Source organism: Fusarium odoratissimum (assembly GCF_000260195.1).
Source record: "Fusarium odoratissimum NRRL 54006 unplaced genomic scaffold supercont1.7, whole genome shotgun sequence".
Taxonomy (NCBI): domain Eukaryota; kingdom Fungi; phylum Ascomycota; class Sordariomycetes; order Hypocreales; family Nectriaceae; genus Fusarium; species Fusarium odoratissimum.
In genome coordinates, this window is record NW_022158693.1 from 986,496 (window position 1) to 1,001,036 (window position 14,541).

The window sequence follows — 14,541 nt, forward strand, 5'->3', positions numbered from 1 at the left end:
ATATAGCTACCCTCAGCAGCCCCATCCCCGGAGTGCCACTGAGGGTCAGCTCCCCGAGTCCCGTACTTGTCCCAGGTCCATCCATTCCAGGTTCACATCCGGGCCCTGTGTACTAGCGTCTTTCCAGACCAGGGCAGGTACCATTTAGTGTAGGCAGCCCAAAGCCCAAGCGTCGGGTCAGCTCTGTTTGGTGGTTGTGACGAGTCCACCTTCTCAGTGAGCGAGCGAGTGTGAAAGCCCAGGAAAAATTGGAAAACTTCCCCCCCTTCCGTTCCCTCAGGTCAGAAGATAAACTTCAACCCTTCAACTCAACCCGACGACGACCGAGACGAAGACTCTATCCACGTGTTAGCCACATCGCCAACACTCTCTGCGAACATATTACAAATCGCTCGTCTGTGTGAAGAGCTGCTTTGCTTGTTACTTGATCCGCCATTTCCTTTTGGCCCCAGACGACGACTGACGAACCACCGTGTTCCGTCCCCCGACTCCAAATTCCCTGATCGCGCCCGCTTTGGCTGCCCCAACAGACCAGACGACGATAACATAAATAAATAAATAAAAAGGCGAAGAGAACATCGTTTCTCATATCTCAAAGAAAATCATCAAAATCGACGATACAGAGGCCCTTTGCTGCACTCTGCTTATATATCCTACAAAGGCGACGAAGCGTCACATATTTGTCGACGCAATATTTACTCTTGCTTGACCAGAAGACGAGGATAACAAAAACTCGCTCGCGCTGACGGTGTTTTGTCTCCCCCTTCTGGCTTCTAGCATCTTGCTCGCCCCTCATTTTCTGACGCCCTGTACCTACCTGTCTCTTTCTGGTACAGCTATCAACAACCAAAGTCGGTGGCCCACTGCGGCAACCACGACGACGACTGTTTTCTCCCCATATCCAACGTGATCTGATTGCTTCTTTTTTGCAATTCAATATCGAACGACGACTCAATTTGCTATTGCTGATCAACTTGCTCTTCTGCGCTTTCGATCTTTCGAAACGCAAAATCCTCCAATCGCTCGCTCCATTAGAGACGTGATCCCTTCACGGGTAAGTTACCATTTGGCGTTGGTACTGGTGTGCGCCCCATTCAATTCATTGCTCGCTCGCTCGCCCGCGCCGCGCCGTCTCGTCTCCCCTCTTGTTCCCCTCCCGTACCCATTTCGCGCTCACAGCCCTCTCTCTTCATGCTTCTTCGGCTGCTTCCCCTCCAATTTTTCTAGACTCCTCTCGTTTCGTTGTTCCACCATCGCAACGCAACTCACCCGCAAAGCAACGCAACCTAACCCAAACTTGTCTTTTGCCTCATATTTGTCCATCCATTCGTCGTCAAATTTTCACCCTCTTGTCGGTCGCGGCGTTTGCGAGTTTGGACACATTTTTCTTCGACTTGTCTTTTTTCCACGTCTCTCTTTTTTTTTTTTATTGCCTTGTATCTTCTTGCTTCCCGGTTTCACCGGCTGACTCGGCCAGGTTTTGCGAAGTGTATCGATCTGGTATCATATTTCGGTCGACAAAGTTACCCCCGCAGTTGTTCTGATTAGCGATCTTGTCTGCCGCCTTCCTCCTCCCCCACGCGACCCTCCCTTAACTCTACTGCGGGCACCCTCTCGCCAGCAAATTCTCTCAAAATGGCAGACCAACACGAGGTCGATCTCGACTCTATAATCGACAGGCTACTCGAGGTGCGAGGCAGCCGACCTGGCAAGCAAGTTCAGCTACTTGAGGCCGAGATCCGTTATCTCTGCACCAAGGCTCGTGAGATCTTCATCTCTCAGCCCATCCTCCTCGAACTCGAGGCTCCAATCAAGGTATGTTTTTGGCCATCATTCGTGCTGCCTCGGTCTGAGAATTGGTGCTTGATATGGGCGCTTCTGTTCTGGGTCTTGGGCAATCAAGAAAACCCTTTTGCTGACTTGCCCGTGCCTTAATAGATCTGCGGTGATATCCATGGACAGTACTACGATCTCCTCCGACTCTTCGAGTACGGTGGCTTCCCTCCTGAGGCCAACTACCTCTTCCTCGGTGACTACGTCGACCGAGGTAAGCAGTCTCTTGAGACCATTTGCTTGCTCCTTGCCTACAAGATCAAGTACCCCGAAAACTTCTTCATCCTCCGAGGTAACCACGAGTGCGCCTCTATCAACCGAATCTATGGCTTCTACGACGAGTGCAAGCGTCGCTACAATATCAAGCTGTGGAAGACATTCACCGATTGCTTCAACTGCCTTCCTATCGCCGCTATCATCGACGAGAAGATTTTCACCATGCACGGTGGCCTCAGCCCTGACCTCAACTCTATGGAGCAAATTCGCCGTGTCATGCGACCTACTGATGTGAGTAGCCTGGACTGCGCGAGATGGAGGCGCAAATTGTTCCGAGTGAGAGATACTGACAGATCTCTAGATCCCTGACTGCGGTCTTCTTTGCGATCTCTTGTGGTCTGATCCAGATAAGGATATTACTGGCTGGAGCGAAAACGACCGTGGTGTCTCATTCACATTCGGTCCGGATGTTGTCTCGCGCTTCCTTCAGAAACATGATATGGACCTAATCTGCCGAGCTCACCAGGTTGTTGAGGACGGCTATGAATTCTTCTCCAAGCGCCAGCTGGTCACGCTATTCAGTGCGCCCAACTACTGTGGTGAATTTGACAATGCTGGTGCAATGATGAGTGTCGACGAGAGCTTGCTGTGTTCTTTTCAGGTGAGATTTGACAATGCTTACCATGGTACAAACATGCTGATTATGCTTTTCCTAGATCTTGAAACCCGCTGAAAAGAAGCAAAAGTATGTTCCAACCACTCTTGGCAGCACTAGCACGCCAATCAACTCCCCTCGCAAGAAGAAGATGTGAAGAATTTATACCAACAATGTGCTTTCAACAGGTTCGGCCGACGTTAAACGATCATCCCACCTCCTCGACTAAGGTGAAAGACAACCGCGACGAAGAACGAACGACTCGACTCGGGACTTGTCTCGATCGAAGCGCACCCCCAATCTCCGCCGTCTCGCAGCTAGCCTTGCCACCGTTGGTGGCAGGGAATGTTGGTCCACTGGGAGGGTGACGGAACTTAAGAGGCGCCGGACGCGACGCTGACTTTTGCGAAACCCGAATCGTCTCTAATGCCTATATGCGAACTTGATAACGACAAACGGCTGTTTCTTAGCTCCACACACAGATAAAACATTGACAAAACTTGATTTTTGAGTTGCACACGCGCACATACAGTTCTCGGATTCCATGCACACATGATCCACGGGACAGACGACCTTGCTATGTCTGCTCCGCGTAGGCTGGCCCGTGGACATACGCAGTTCGAGAGGCTGGTATTCTCTCACTTGATTTGTGATGACAAGGATAAGATAATCCATCAACTGCTAATCTGTCTGACTGGGAGCGTTTTCTTTTACGGCCATGTTGCATTTCATGGACGAGCTTTGTGTGGTCTTATTCGTTGCTCAAGAGCGGCCTCTGTATACGTTTTGTGCTTTTAGATGGGTTTAGGGAGAGTGGGCAGGAGGGTAAAGCGTTGCTTGATTTTGGTAAGGGATAGCGAAGGTAGTGGAAGAGGAGAAGAATAAGGTGCTGGAGCGAACAGTAATTACTCTACGAATTGTGATGAAGATCGCGTCGTATTATCTTTGCGTGAGCGATGAATGTGGTTCATAGTACTCGTAACTCGGCATACGCCAAGGGTGAGGATGACTACGGAATGGCTGTGATGAAATTACAAGAATACTCATCTCCTCAGACGACGATCACGTAGGCGTGTAAGTTTAACTATACCTATTTACACCTACATAAGGGAGGATTCGACTTGGACAGCAAGAGGCGTTATCAATATGAATGCCGCACGTGAAGGCATTCATTACACCTGTCATAAGCCAGCCAGGTCATGGCCACAGATGCTTGAGAAATGCTACTGACAATCCTCACATTTCTCCGTCTCAACTGGCTTGTCTTTCGCTGTCTCCTCCTTCTTCCCGTGATCCCTATCAACATGGCCTAGATCTCTTCCTGGTTCAATGACATCTCTCACCCTCCTCTTGAGCTCCTTCGTCTCAGGAAAGCCCCCATCTTCCCGTCGATCCCAGAGGGTCTTTGTAGAAGCAATGCCTGCACCAGGGGCTTGATGCGTGATAGTCACGATGAAAGTCCCGCCTGTAGAAGGCTGAAGAGCGACCTCTCCGAGGCCTGTTGAGAATGTGGAGAGGAGTTCTTGAGCATACTGAAGGGCGTTAACTTCTCGTCACATGCTAGCAGGCTGTCAATTCGGTCAACTTACATAGGCAGCTCGTAACATCCATTTACACTGCGTGCAAAACTGGATAGAAACGCGGGGAAGAGGCGTTTGCGTCGACGCCTGGCTTGTCATGGTTTTTGCCGCCGTCTCTCAGTTGCTGGTTTTGTTATGCTATGCAGTCGTTTCCGGGAACGTCGTGGTCTATTCTTGGCTTGGCCGGGCTGGACCTTTGAGTTTTTAAACTCTGAGGCGTTGAGGCTTCCGAGCTTGAGTTCGACAACTAAATCTTCCAGTAAGGTGACCTTATCATTGGGATTTGAAGGGAACAATCGAGACAGTAAAAGAGTACGGGAACCTTGTCCTAATGGCTTGAGGTGCCTTAGACAGTGATTGATAATTGGTTGTATACTATCCTGTATGAGGGGATATTCTTTGCCCCTCCAGTTACAGTTAATGCGAATGCCCAGTCATATCTATATGCAAGCCCCGCGGTCGAGAACGCCTCAATTCGACCCAGGTGATCCACTTTGTGATTTCTGCTTAGGTACATCAGGTACTCCCATAGTGTACTGCGTGCCTTAGTAGAGCGGGACATGCTGAGGTAGATAGTTGGTTCCGCTTGAACACCTCGTCATAAGTTATGATAGATGGCTGATACAGGCTAGAAGCGTGAGTGGCAGTACTCGTTATGGCGTAGCCAAAGTGAGTATATAATGATATTCAAGATCTGCTACAGATCGGTACCTTGTGTCATAGTTGTTGTAAAATCCCAAGTACCTCTATTAGCAAAAGGTAACAAGGAAGAATTGCACGGGTCGGGTCGGATGGGCGTAAAGTTGAGTCCTGAAAACGTCAGTCTACACTATGTGAAATAGTGATTTATCCTCGGGACAGAGATGATGAAGTGAAAGTCATGAGTTATAAAACCGAGCTTAAACACCATTGAGACTCATATCTCAAAGCCTCAAGTTCAACAGTTGCAAGAATTGAAGTCGTCAAATCATAGATAAAAAAGTATATTTGCTTGGGGAACGTACACGACATTGGATGGAAATGACACCAAGATGATAACAGAAAAATGATAATAAAAAGGGGAATTATTACATTCGCGCAAGAGCCCGATCCATAAACCGTTTCTTAAGACCCAGACTTAGACCCAGACTCGTCGTAGTGGTGCTTCAACCTCTCCCCCCCCCCTTATCGTTGGTCTCATAGCAACATCCATGTCCCTCCCTTCCAGCAGGAAGAAAGGCAAATGTGCGGAGACAAAAATATTAAATCGCTGTAGTCCAGTCCAGCCTCCTCATCAACTATGGCTCCATTGCTCTCGCTGTTGGCTTTTATGACCCGCTCAAATAGTATGGTATCTTGGGGTATCTTGATCTGGGTCCATCTGGTACAGCTGGATCTTGTGTATGGGCTTTTCCCCTCTTTCTCGCGCTTCGCGTCGCTTCGTCAATAGGGCAAGTCGTTCCTGGTAGCTTCCCAAGTAGCCGTCGTGTTAATGCTAGCAAGCGCTTCGGTATCCAGGGCCAAATTCGCCTCCATCATCCGAGTATCCCATACTCAGTTCTCCTTGGTTTACTCCCCTTAAATGCGTCACAAACATATCAAAACTGACTGCGGCCCACCTCCTAATCGCTGAATCATTGCCGACATTGCGTAATTGTTGATTTTGGTAACCAGTAATAAGGAAAAATTATTATCGCGGGTGGCATTACATGACCACACAGCAGCCGCCAGATTGTTGCGGCGCATAAGGGTCCTCGCCCTTGGGAACAGCGCCCCAGACGGAGGGGACCATGTAGTCCCGAGTGCCATTGCAGTAGGCAATGATGCTATTACGACATTAGTTACTGATGCGTTGGTGTGGAATCAACACGATCGACTCACCTCTTTGATGCTGTGCTGACGGGAATACGCTCTCGCTCAAGATCCTCGCGCAGACGATTGTTGAGCTCGGTTAGTCGTCGAAGCTTCAGATCGGCCATCGACTGCTTGTTCTTCTTGATTTGCGAAGGGTCGCCAACATCGCGAGAAGTATACTGAGGCATCTTGGAACGGGGTGCCGAGGTGGGCGAGTGAGAGCGGTTTCGGAGGGAGAGTCACGGCGATGAGGCGCGCGAGTACGTTGAGAACTGTAATTCTTCAATATTAGCGCGTTGCTGGAGTGATATCGTTGAGTTCGAAGCGTAATCGAGGCATCGCGAGATGGGCAAAAGGCGGATCAGGGAAGGTCGGCGAATCGCGTCAATCGAATTTGTCTCGGGTGAATGTCATCGCAATCGGAACAAACGAGTCCAAGGGAGCATCGTCCGTCACTTGGTTGATTCTGCCGATGCCCATTTCCATGTTGTAGCACCTATATGCAATTGTCGCTTGCCCCTGATTGACGGCGACGAGGATTCGATCACTAGTAGGATATGACTTACGGAGAGTCGGACTCGAGTCAATAAATGACAGTGGGAGCTTGCGAAGCGGTTCAGTACGCAGACAAGAATGAGAGGATCGACAGTCGGGAGGGTATTCGGAAGGTGATGATGGTTGGAACGGGTGTGTGAAGGAGAAGAAAAAAGGGTCCGTCGTGAGAGGCCAGGGAAAGTGGAAGTGCAAGTGTAAGTGCAAGTGGAAAGGAAGGTAAGGTTTGGTGAAGTTGGTGGTAGAGAGCAGAGCAAAGCAGAGCAGGAGCGAGAATGTGATGGGAAGGACCTGGCCTGGCCTGGGGGCATGGTAGGGGGGGAAACTGCACTGCAGTGGAAAACCTCGAGCTAGGTAGGTACGGCCTACCTAACCCAAAGCCAGCAGCAGGTCCAAGTTGCGGGAAGCACCAGCACCAGCATTAGGACAAGCTGGGTTTAGATCGCTTAGTGGAGCCACTTTTGGGCGAAAATGGACCACTGAGTGCTCGATAACTCTTTGCCCGTCTGGGGACTTCCTTAGGCGGATTTGCTTGGTGGCTCGTGCACTTGAAGCTGTGGCTCTTCCTTCTGTTCCTGTGCTGCGGGAGCCCTGGCATGAAAATTGGGGGTAGGGGGGAGCTGCTGGGGGCCCCCGTTGAGGGACCTTAGACCTTGCTAGGGGCTGATGTGATGATCAACGGGATAAGGAGACGAGACATTATCTTCAGGACGTTGGATGGAGCCAATTGATTCAGAATGGAACATATCGACAGCAGATTTCTACAGTAACAAAATTTCAGGTAGGTAGCTTTCAGTTTCAACCTTCCAATAACCCGTTGAAAACAGCGAGTCCAGCCTCGCCCGGCCTAGCCCCTGATCTGCCTGCTGTGCTATGCTCATAGCTAACGAGTTAATTATGCTCCTCTTATTGCAGACAAGCATCCATGGCAAAAGGACTTCCAATTGAGCCATAGAACGCGCGTGGTTGGCTTTGGTGGGGCCTGCGGAACCGTATTTGGCCCCGAAGCCATCTTAGCTGCAAAGCTACAGGCACTTGATATTGCCTTTCAAATTATGAGGGGAGAAACCTGAATCAGCAACCCTCCAAGCCAAGAAGCCAGAGCGAGTGAGGGAACCGCGTGAATCTCTTCGATTTTTGTTGACATAGGGGAGGTTGAATGGCATTGACTTCCAACCTCTTGCGTCAATACTACCTCTGGTTACTTACCTTGGGTTCTAAGCTTATCTACCAGGTCTTCCATGAGATCACCCAAAGCCACCAAAGACGGATTCCGTCAAACTTTGGTCAATCGGTAAAAGCGGGAAGATCTGCCACCAGAACGCGAGAGTTGAAAGCAATACGCCCATTCATCTCAATAATGGGGCAGAGAGAAAGCCATGTTGATCAAGTCCAAGCTCGAAAAGCACAGGTCCAGGTACGGAAACATTGCCCGCTAACAAAACAGAGGCCGAGCTCGCTCGTTCTTGGTCACCCAAAAGCTCGTCTCGTCTCGGCTGCGCGCAAGCTTATAGAACCGAATACCACTACAGAAGCTTGCGACACCACATAACGTTCACGGATTTTGTGAGCCCCTTCCTGGACGCGTCCCTACTACGTCGCTCTCTAGTTTCTATGGAGTTCGAGACGCTCAGAGCCTCTGTTTCTGCTACTGTCGCTTCCCGCTCTCGGAACGCTGCAGTAGCGGCCTGCATACATAAAGGGGTTCCTTTTCCTGGGCTGAGAGAAACGTTTGATTCTCGAGTCCTCTACGAGTTACGGTCATCCAAGAAGTGAAGAACAAGAGCAAGTGCATCAAACAGAAATGATATGTTGCCTTCAGAAACAAACAATAGCGACACACATTGGGTTCTTTATTCATAATTTCTGTGTTTTATTAAATTATCAACTCTTTTATTATACTCATGGCTACTAATGAAGTCAGGACTTTGCTAAGAGGAACCAACGAGATCCACCAATGCTGCTAGTCATTAAGATGAGACCCGTCTTGGCGACACAGACTCTTTCTGCAAATGGTTTGGGTAACGGCGCAGCAGTCACGATACCTTGCTCTCTCTCTGGGTTGCAGCCTCAAAAAGGGCTGTGTAGCCCTGTACAAGAGTTGTTTTCTGTTTCGAATTGTTGTGAATTGTTGCATTGAAGCTGGGGCTTACTATAGCCTCAAATGCTCACCAGAGAGTGAAACAATTCTGTATCAAGAGTGTACTTCGCCTTCTAGGCTCTACAATTCTGGCACAGAGAGTAATTGCCTTGACGAGTCCTCATTCAATCCCCTCTTGCTCTCTATTCCTCATGTCCAGCACCAAGCAAGTTCCGCTTGTGGGCTGATAATTGCAAGCTATGTAGCTCTCCTATTGACATGGTTCGAGCCTGGTGCGTCGGCTTTTTTTCCCACACGATCCCCGGCCCAGGTACCTGCTTTTACCCCTGACCAGATTGCCATCCCATCTGTTCGTTATGTGCATCCGTACTCTTTGATGACTTCCGAGATGTCAGAACTCGTGAAACGAATGATCAACGCCATCCAGCTGGGACCAACTGACGCCATTCGCAAGGATAAACACGGATCGGGGTATTGTAATTTGTGACCGAAACACGAGAATCTCAGCTTTGTGTAGGAACAATGTTCATACATACCGGCCCTGCAAGTCGTTGGAGGGCTTAGGATGTTTTGCTATTTTGCACATAGTCTCAATCGGAGTAACTGTTCTCTTTTGATTTGCTCATGAAATGAAAACACGAACCGAACCTTTTTTATCAAGAAGAAGAAGCTTGAGCACAATTTATCACTTTAACTACTATGTTTGGATGTTTGGATGTCCGGTGTCAAATGCATTCAAGAGCCAATGGATCTTAAGTTTACAAACGACACAAGACATTAACTTCTCGTTATCCTCTTGATGACTGGCCGCCTGACTGCCGCTATCAATCAAGTTGGACAGGAACATGGGTCTCTGAAGATCTCTCACGTATATCTCGATCATGCTCCGAAGTTCATCACTTTGAGGTAAGGGTCTTCATATAACTTGATAACTCGTAATGGACAGGCTATCAGCCAGTACACCTATTTATGGATAAGATTCAGCCAATCTGTCATCACTGTTCATGTTACCGGGCTGCGAATAAACCTTTGATCGAGTCGAGTTTGCTAACTGTATAAGCAGGTCAGCCCTCTAACTACTTGTCCTCAGAGTTCAGCAGATCTCCAAGAAGTGATGTCTTTATCATGCCTTGTTCAAAGAAGGCAACCAAAAATAACACCGCACGCTCTTGTTTGACTCCAGCGATGAGCGATGTTTATATAACCTACCTCGACCAGTTCAATCAATTTCTGGCTTGAAATCACCCAACCAACGAAAGTATGTGGCTGACATTGTGCACGGCCACCGAACTTACCGCCACACCACAATTATAACAGCTGATGTAAGCGTGGCAGTAGCCCCTCCTAACCGTAGCGGCCACACACGAAAATCGAAAAATTCAACCTACGTCGTCGCAACACCATCACGAGTGCCGGTCGAATACCTCAGCGCACCTCCCCACCGGCTGATCGATCTCGGATCATCATCAATAAATCTCCTCTCTTAGTCAAGTCATATACAGAGGAGGTTGCCCAGCATGGTACGTGGAATACTTGCCTTCCTTTGTCCCGGTTGTCGTAACTCGAGCCCTATCTCTCTATTCGAACTTTACCCCTCCTCCACACTAAATCCGCCTTTGATGTTGACTTGAAGTCTTTTGATAGCCTCCTCCGCCGCACCAAAAGCCTGAGAATGTTCTCAAGAGGGCTCACGAACTCATCGGAGTCGGCCAGGCTCCCGCCGCCTTGACTCTGCTCCATGAGCACATCACCAACAAGCGCTCCCGAAATGTCCCAATTATGTCGCTGGAGCCTGTGATGCTCCTCCTCGTCGAGCTTTCCGTCGAACAGAAGAAGGGCAAGCTTGCCAAGGACGCCCTTTACCAATACAAGAATATTTCCCAGAACACAAATATTGCTACCATCGAGGTGCGTACATCATAACAGAGTCGGTGCCGTTGGGATTTCCGATATTAATATATACATCACAGCTGGTCCTTAAGAAGTTCATCGAGCTCGCGGTTGAGAAGGTCACTGCCGCCCAGCAAAAGGCCGACGAAGTTCAGGAGAGCATTGACGCTACTGCCGGCACCTCCAACATCGACGATCTCGAGGCCACCGAGACCCCGGAGTCCATCCTCCTTGCTACCGTCTCCGGTGAGCAGTCCCGAGACCGTACCGACCGGGCTATCGTCACTCCTTGGCTCAAGTTCCTCTGGGAGGCTTACCGAACTGTTCTCGACATTCTCCGAAACAATGCTCGTCTGGAGATCCTCTACCAGAGCACCGCTACCCAGGCTTTTGACTTTTGTCTCAAGTACACTCGCAAGACCGAGTTCCGCCGCCTCTGCGAGCTCCTCCGAAACCATGTGCAGACCGCTGCCAAGTACTCCTCTCAGATGCACGCCATCAACCTGAGCGACCCCGACACTCTCCAGCGACACCTTGAGACACGTTTCCAACAGCTCAATGTCGCTGTAGAGCTCGAGCTCTGGCAGGAGGCTTTCCGAAGTGTCGAGGATGTTCATACTCTTCTTAGCCTCAGCAAGCGACCCCCCAAGAATGTCATGATGGCCAACTACTACGAGAAGCTTACCAGAATTTTCCTTGTCGGCGAGAACTACCTCTTTCACGCTGCTGCTTGGTCGCGATACTACACTCTTCTTCGCCAGTCCTCTGTCCTGGTTGCCACTGGCCAGGGCAAGAAGGCTGACAACCCCCCTGCCTCCGACGCTGAGCTTCAGAAGGCCGCCTCTTTCGTTGTACTCTCCGCCCTTGCCATCCCTGTCATCAGCACATCCCGATCTCGAGGTGCCATGGTTGACTTCGACGAGGCCAGAAAGAACAAGAACTCTCGCTTGACTCACCTCCTTGGAATGTCTCAAGCCCCTACTCGTGCCAGACTATTCCGGGATGCCCTCTCAAAGTCCCTTCTTCAGCGCGCTCGCCCTGAGATTCGGGAGCTTTACGAGATCCTTGAGGTCGACTTCCATCCTCTGTCAATTTGCCAAAAGATCTCTCCTATCCTGACCAAGATTGGCGCCGATTCTGAGATGGAGAAATACATTCTCCCTCTGCAGCAGGTCATCCTTACCCGTCTGTTCCAGCAGCTTTCCCAGGTCTACGAAACCGTCGACCTGTCTTTCGTTGAGAGCCTGGCTCAATTCCCTGAGCCCTACCAGGTCACTCGTGGAACTATCGAGAAATTCATCATGAATGGTAACAAGAAGGGCGATCTTTCTGTCCGCATGGCCCATGCCACAGGTGTTCTGAGCTTCGATAACGATGTCTTCTCATCATCCAAGGCTAGCCACGGCGGGTCTTCTGCCGGTTCTGCAGAGTCTGAGACCGGTACCGTCCAGCGTCTTCAGAGCACTCCCTCTGAGATTGTCCGCTCCCAGCTTACCCGCCTCGCCAAGTCTCTCTTCACCACCTGCCATTATGTTGACCCTGGCTTTAACAAGGGACGCCTCGAGGCTCGTGAAGCTGCTCTCGCTCGCGCCAAGGCTGGTGCTGAGGAGGAGCATCTGGCCATTCTTTCACGAAAGGACCTTATCCAGAAGCGCAAGGAGGTTGCTTCTGAGATCCAAGCCAAGAAGGAGAAGGAGAATGCCCGCCAGAAGAGACTTCGTGAGCAAGCCCTCCAAGAAGCCGAGGATCTGCGTCTCGCCAATGAGCAAAAGGAGCGCGAGGCCAAGCGCCTCAAGGCTGAGCGTGACCGAGTTCGCAAGGAGGAACTCAAGAAGCAGATCGCCGATCTTAAGATTGGCGACAAGGCTATCGATATTGATCTGGAGGACCTTGACAACCTTGACAGCAACCGCCTACGCGCAATGAAGCTGGCTCAGCTCGAGCGTGAGAAGAATGATGTTAACGAGCGTCTCCGCATCACTGGCAAGCGTCTCGATCATCTTGAACGTGCTTTCCGTAAGGAGGAAGCCAAGAAGCTACACGAGGACTATGCCAAGCAAATTGAGCAGGACCGCAAGATCTATGAGACTGTCAAGGCCCAAACCCTCAAGGATGCTGAGCAGAAACACAAGGAGAGTGTTGAACTCAAGCACCGACTTAGTCGACTGGTGCCTCAGTACGAGGAGTTCCGTGATTCCCTGCATGATCGCCGTCGTGATGAGTTCGAGAAGCGCCGTCGTGACGCTGAGCGTGAGCTTGAGAAGCAGATCGCGCAGCGCAAGAAGGAGGTCCGTGACCGACGTCTTCGTGAGAAGCGTGAGCGCGAGGAGAAAGAGCGTGAGCTACGTGAGGCCGAAGAGCGCGCTGCTCGCGAGAAGGAGGAGCAGCGCATTCGGGATGAAGCTCGTAAGGAAGAGCTTGCCAAGCTCAAAGAGCAGCGGGAGAAGGAACGTCAAGAGATGCTGGAGAAGGCTGCCCTTCAACAGCGACGCGAAGAAGAAGCACTGGCTCGTCGCAAGGCGGAGAAAGCTCAAGGGGCTGGTGGCTTCTCTCGTGGACCAGAGCGCACAGATTCGTCCGAGGGCCGAAGACCACCTGTCTTTGGTGCCGGCAAATGGCGAGAACGTGAGGCGGCCAACCGTGACGCTGGAGATGCTCCTCCTTCTCGAGCACCTCCTGCCGAGAGGTCTGGTTCCAACGACCGACCTTCTGCTGGTGGTCCTCCCAAACTCAACCTCTCTGGTGGCAAGCCCAGCTGGCGAGAGCGTGAGGCTGCAAAGCAAGCCGCTGGTGGCGGAGCTGATGCTGGATCTTCCGCCCCTCCCCCTCGCTTCGCGCCTCGGGGTGGTGCGCCACCTATGGACCGAAGCGGCTCTGGCCGTGCTGAGGAGGATCGAAAGCAGTCTCCCGCTCCTCCTGCGGAATCCCAGCCTGCTTCACGAACAGCTGGCAAGTGGGTTCCTCCTCACATGAGGAACAAATAAGCGATGCAGACAGGGGAGAGAGATCGCAGTTGGGCATGCATAGTTTGCGATTCAGGCGTTCAGGATTTGGTTTCTTGTTCTCCGTAGCATGGAAGGAAAAGTAGTAGTAGTATGAATCAATTCAAGACTAAGCGCATACGAGCACCATGTTACAACCGTTTTCTCAGCAGTCAAGCTCATTGGTTATCTAAGGGACAGGATAGATCATGAGGTAGACGAATGATGACTTCTTACAACTTTAACAAGCAATCTAGTGCCACAGCCTTTCTAGACCTGTTGTTTATTAGTCTGCATTCCTCGTACCTGGACAAATTTTATCGATGGTCAACGTGGCTGTCAAGTTTGAAAAGTTAACTAGCGTAGCAGACGACCTTCTGCCCTGCCCAGTGAGTCACTGTCTCGTCATATAGCATTCGATCACTTCATGCCGATTTTTGTAGGCTTGAAAAGTCCGTTATGAAATATACATGCTTTATTCACGAGTCAGTTGAGGGGGCATCTATTGCCTGAGAGGGCAGGATTAGGTTAGACGATTAGGACTAGAAGGACTTACTCGCAACAGAAACATGATATGAGTATGTTTATAAAGTCATGAAATGTCATCGATCGGTGAGATTGAATATCCGCTCTTATCCGAACGAATGACTGAGTCTCGAACTGAGTTTGGTTCCTAGATCGTCGGGATCGTTTAGTAAATCCCAACGGTTCGTTCTGAAACTGCAATGCCAGATTCGAGACCAGTCTTCTCTAACAGGTCAGAAGTTTCACTGATGGGGACTTGGTTTGAACGTGATCAGCAAAGGTTTATACGAGGTGCAGACGGCAGTGGTGCTCTCATGAGGCGTCAGACTGTTTGCCTATGGAAGACACTCGAATGATCATCACGAGTGATGGGTG

The 14,541-nt window shown here is 50.3% G+C and overlaps 4 protein-coding genes across 12 annotated transcripts; 2 read left to right on the forward strand and 2 right to left on the reverse strand.

The window, feature by feature from the left end:
* Window positions 1-200: 200 nt before the first annotated feature.
* FOIG_05619 (serine/threonine-protein phosphatase PP1) lies at window positions 201-3,759 on the forward strand. 4 transcript variants are annotated; one of them, XM_031204314.1, is made up of 6 exons: window positions 201-1,054; window positions 1,478-1,815; window positions 1,939-2,340; window positions 2,411-2,710; window positions 2,766-2,794; window positions 2,893-3,759. In XM_031204314.1, the coding sequence occupies exons 2-6, from the start codon at window positions 1,636-1,638 to the stop codon at window positions 2,906-2,908; spliced, it is 927 nt and encodes a 308-aa protein (XP_031066143.1). In that variant the 5' UTR covers window positions 201-1,054; window positions 1,478-1,635; the 3' UTR covers window positions 2,909-3,759. The 4 variants fall into 4 exon arrangements, with proteins under 4 accessions (XP_031066143.1, XP_031066142.1, XP_031066141.1 ...); XM_031204313.1 differs by having other exon boundaries at window positions 268-1,815; XM_031204312.1 differs by having other exon boundaries at window positions 268-1,054; window positions 2,766-3,759.
* Window positions 3,638-4,741, reverse strand: FOIG_05620 (selenoprotein W-like protein). The gene is made up of 2 exons (XM_031204315.1): window positions 4,294-4,741; window positions 3,638-4,236 (listed from the first exon to the last, which is right to left on the reverse strand). The coding sequence occupies exons 1-2, from the start codon at window positions 4,381-4,383 to the stop codon at window positions 3,928-3,930; spliced, it is 399 nt and encodes a 132-aa protein (XP_031066144.1). The 5' UTR covers window positions 4,384-4,741; the 3' UTR covers window positions 3,638-3,927.
* Window positions 4,742-5,968: 1,227 nt separating this feature from the next.
* FOIG_05621 (guanine nucleotide-binding protein subunit gamma) lies at window positions 5,969-6,305 on the reverse strand (the record flags this gene model as incomplete). The annotated part of the gene is made up of 2 exons (XM_031204316.1): window positions 5,969-6,089; window positions 6,145-6,305. 2 exons carry the CDS (start codon window positions 6,303-6,305, stop codon window positions 5,969-5,971), a joined length of 282 nt encoding a protein of 93 aa, XP_031066145.1.
* Window positions 6,306-8,774: 2,469 nt separating this feature from the next.
* FOIG_05622 (translation initiation factor 3 subunit A) lies at window positions 8,775-14,190 on the forward strand. Of its 6 annotated transcripts, none has more exons than XM_031204318.1 (4): window positions 8,775-9,042; window positions 9,225-10,290; window positions 10,415-10,678; window positions 10,741-13,944. In XM_031204318.1, the coding sequence occupies exons 2-4, from the start codon at window positions 10,288-10,290 to the stop codon at window positions 13,642-13,644; spliced, it is 3,171 nt and encodes a 1,056-aa protein (XP_031066147.1). In that variant the 5' UTR covers window positions 8,775-9,042; window positions 9,225-10,287; the 3' UTR covers window positions 13,645-13,944. The 6 variants fall into 6 exon arrangements, with proteins under 6 accessions (XP_031066147.1, XP_031066146.1, XP_031066148.1 ...); XM_031204319.1 differs by having other exon boundaries at window positions 8,959-9,042; window positions 9,166-10,290; XM_031204320.1 differs by lacking the exon at window positions 8,775-9,042 and having other exon boundaries at window positions 9,655-10,028; window positions 10,098-10,290; window positions 10,741-14,190.
* Window positions 14,191-14,541: the final 351 nt, after the last annotated feature.

Bases quoted from the DNA above. Each gene is read 5' to 3' on its own strand.
- FOIG_05619 (XM_031204311.1), top strand. From the start codon at position 1,636: ATGGCAGACCAACACGAGGTCGATCTCGACTCTATAATCGACAGGCTA. The intron at 1,816-1,938 runs GTATGTTTTTGG...GTGCCTTAATAG, and splicing joins AACTCGAGGCTCCAATCAAG to ATCTGCGGTGATATCCATGG. The intron at 2,341-2,410 runs GTGAGTAGCCTG...ACAGATCTCTAG, and splicing joins GTGTCATGCGACCTACTGAT to ATCCCTGACTGCGGTCTTCT.
- FOIG_05620 (XM_031204315.1), bottom strand. From the start codon at position 4,383: ATGACAAGCCAGGCGTCGACGCAAACGCCTCTTCCCCGCGTTTCTATC. The intron at 4,237-4,293 runs GTAAGTTGACCG...AACGCCCTTCAG, and splicing joins GGATGTTACGAGCTGCCTAT to TATGCTCAAGAACTCCTCTC.
- FOIG_05622 (XM_031204318.1), top strand. The intron at 10,679-10,740 runs GTGCGTACATCA...TATACATCACAG, and splicing joins CAAATATTGCTACCATCGAG to CTGGTCCTTAAGAAGTTCAT.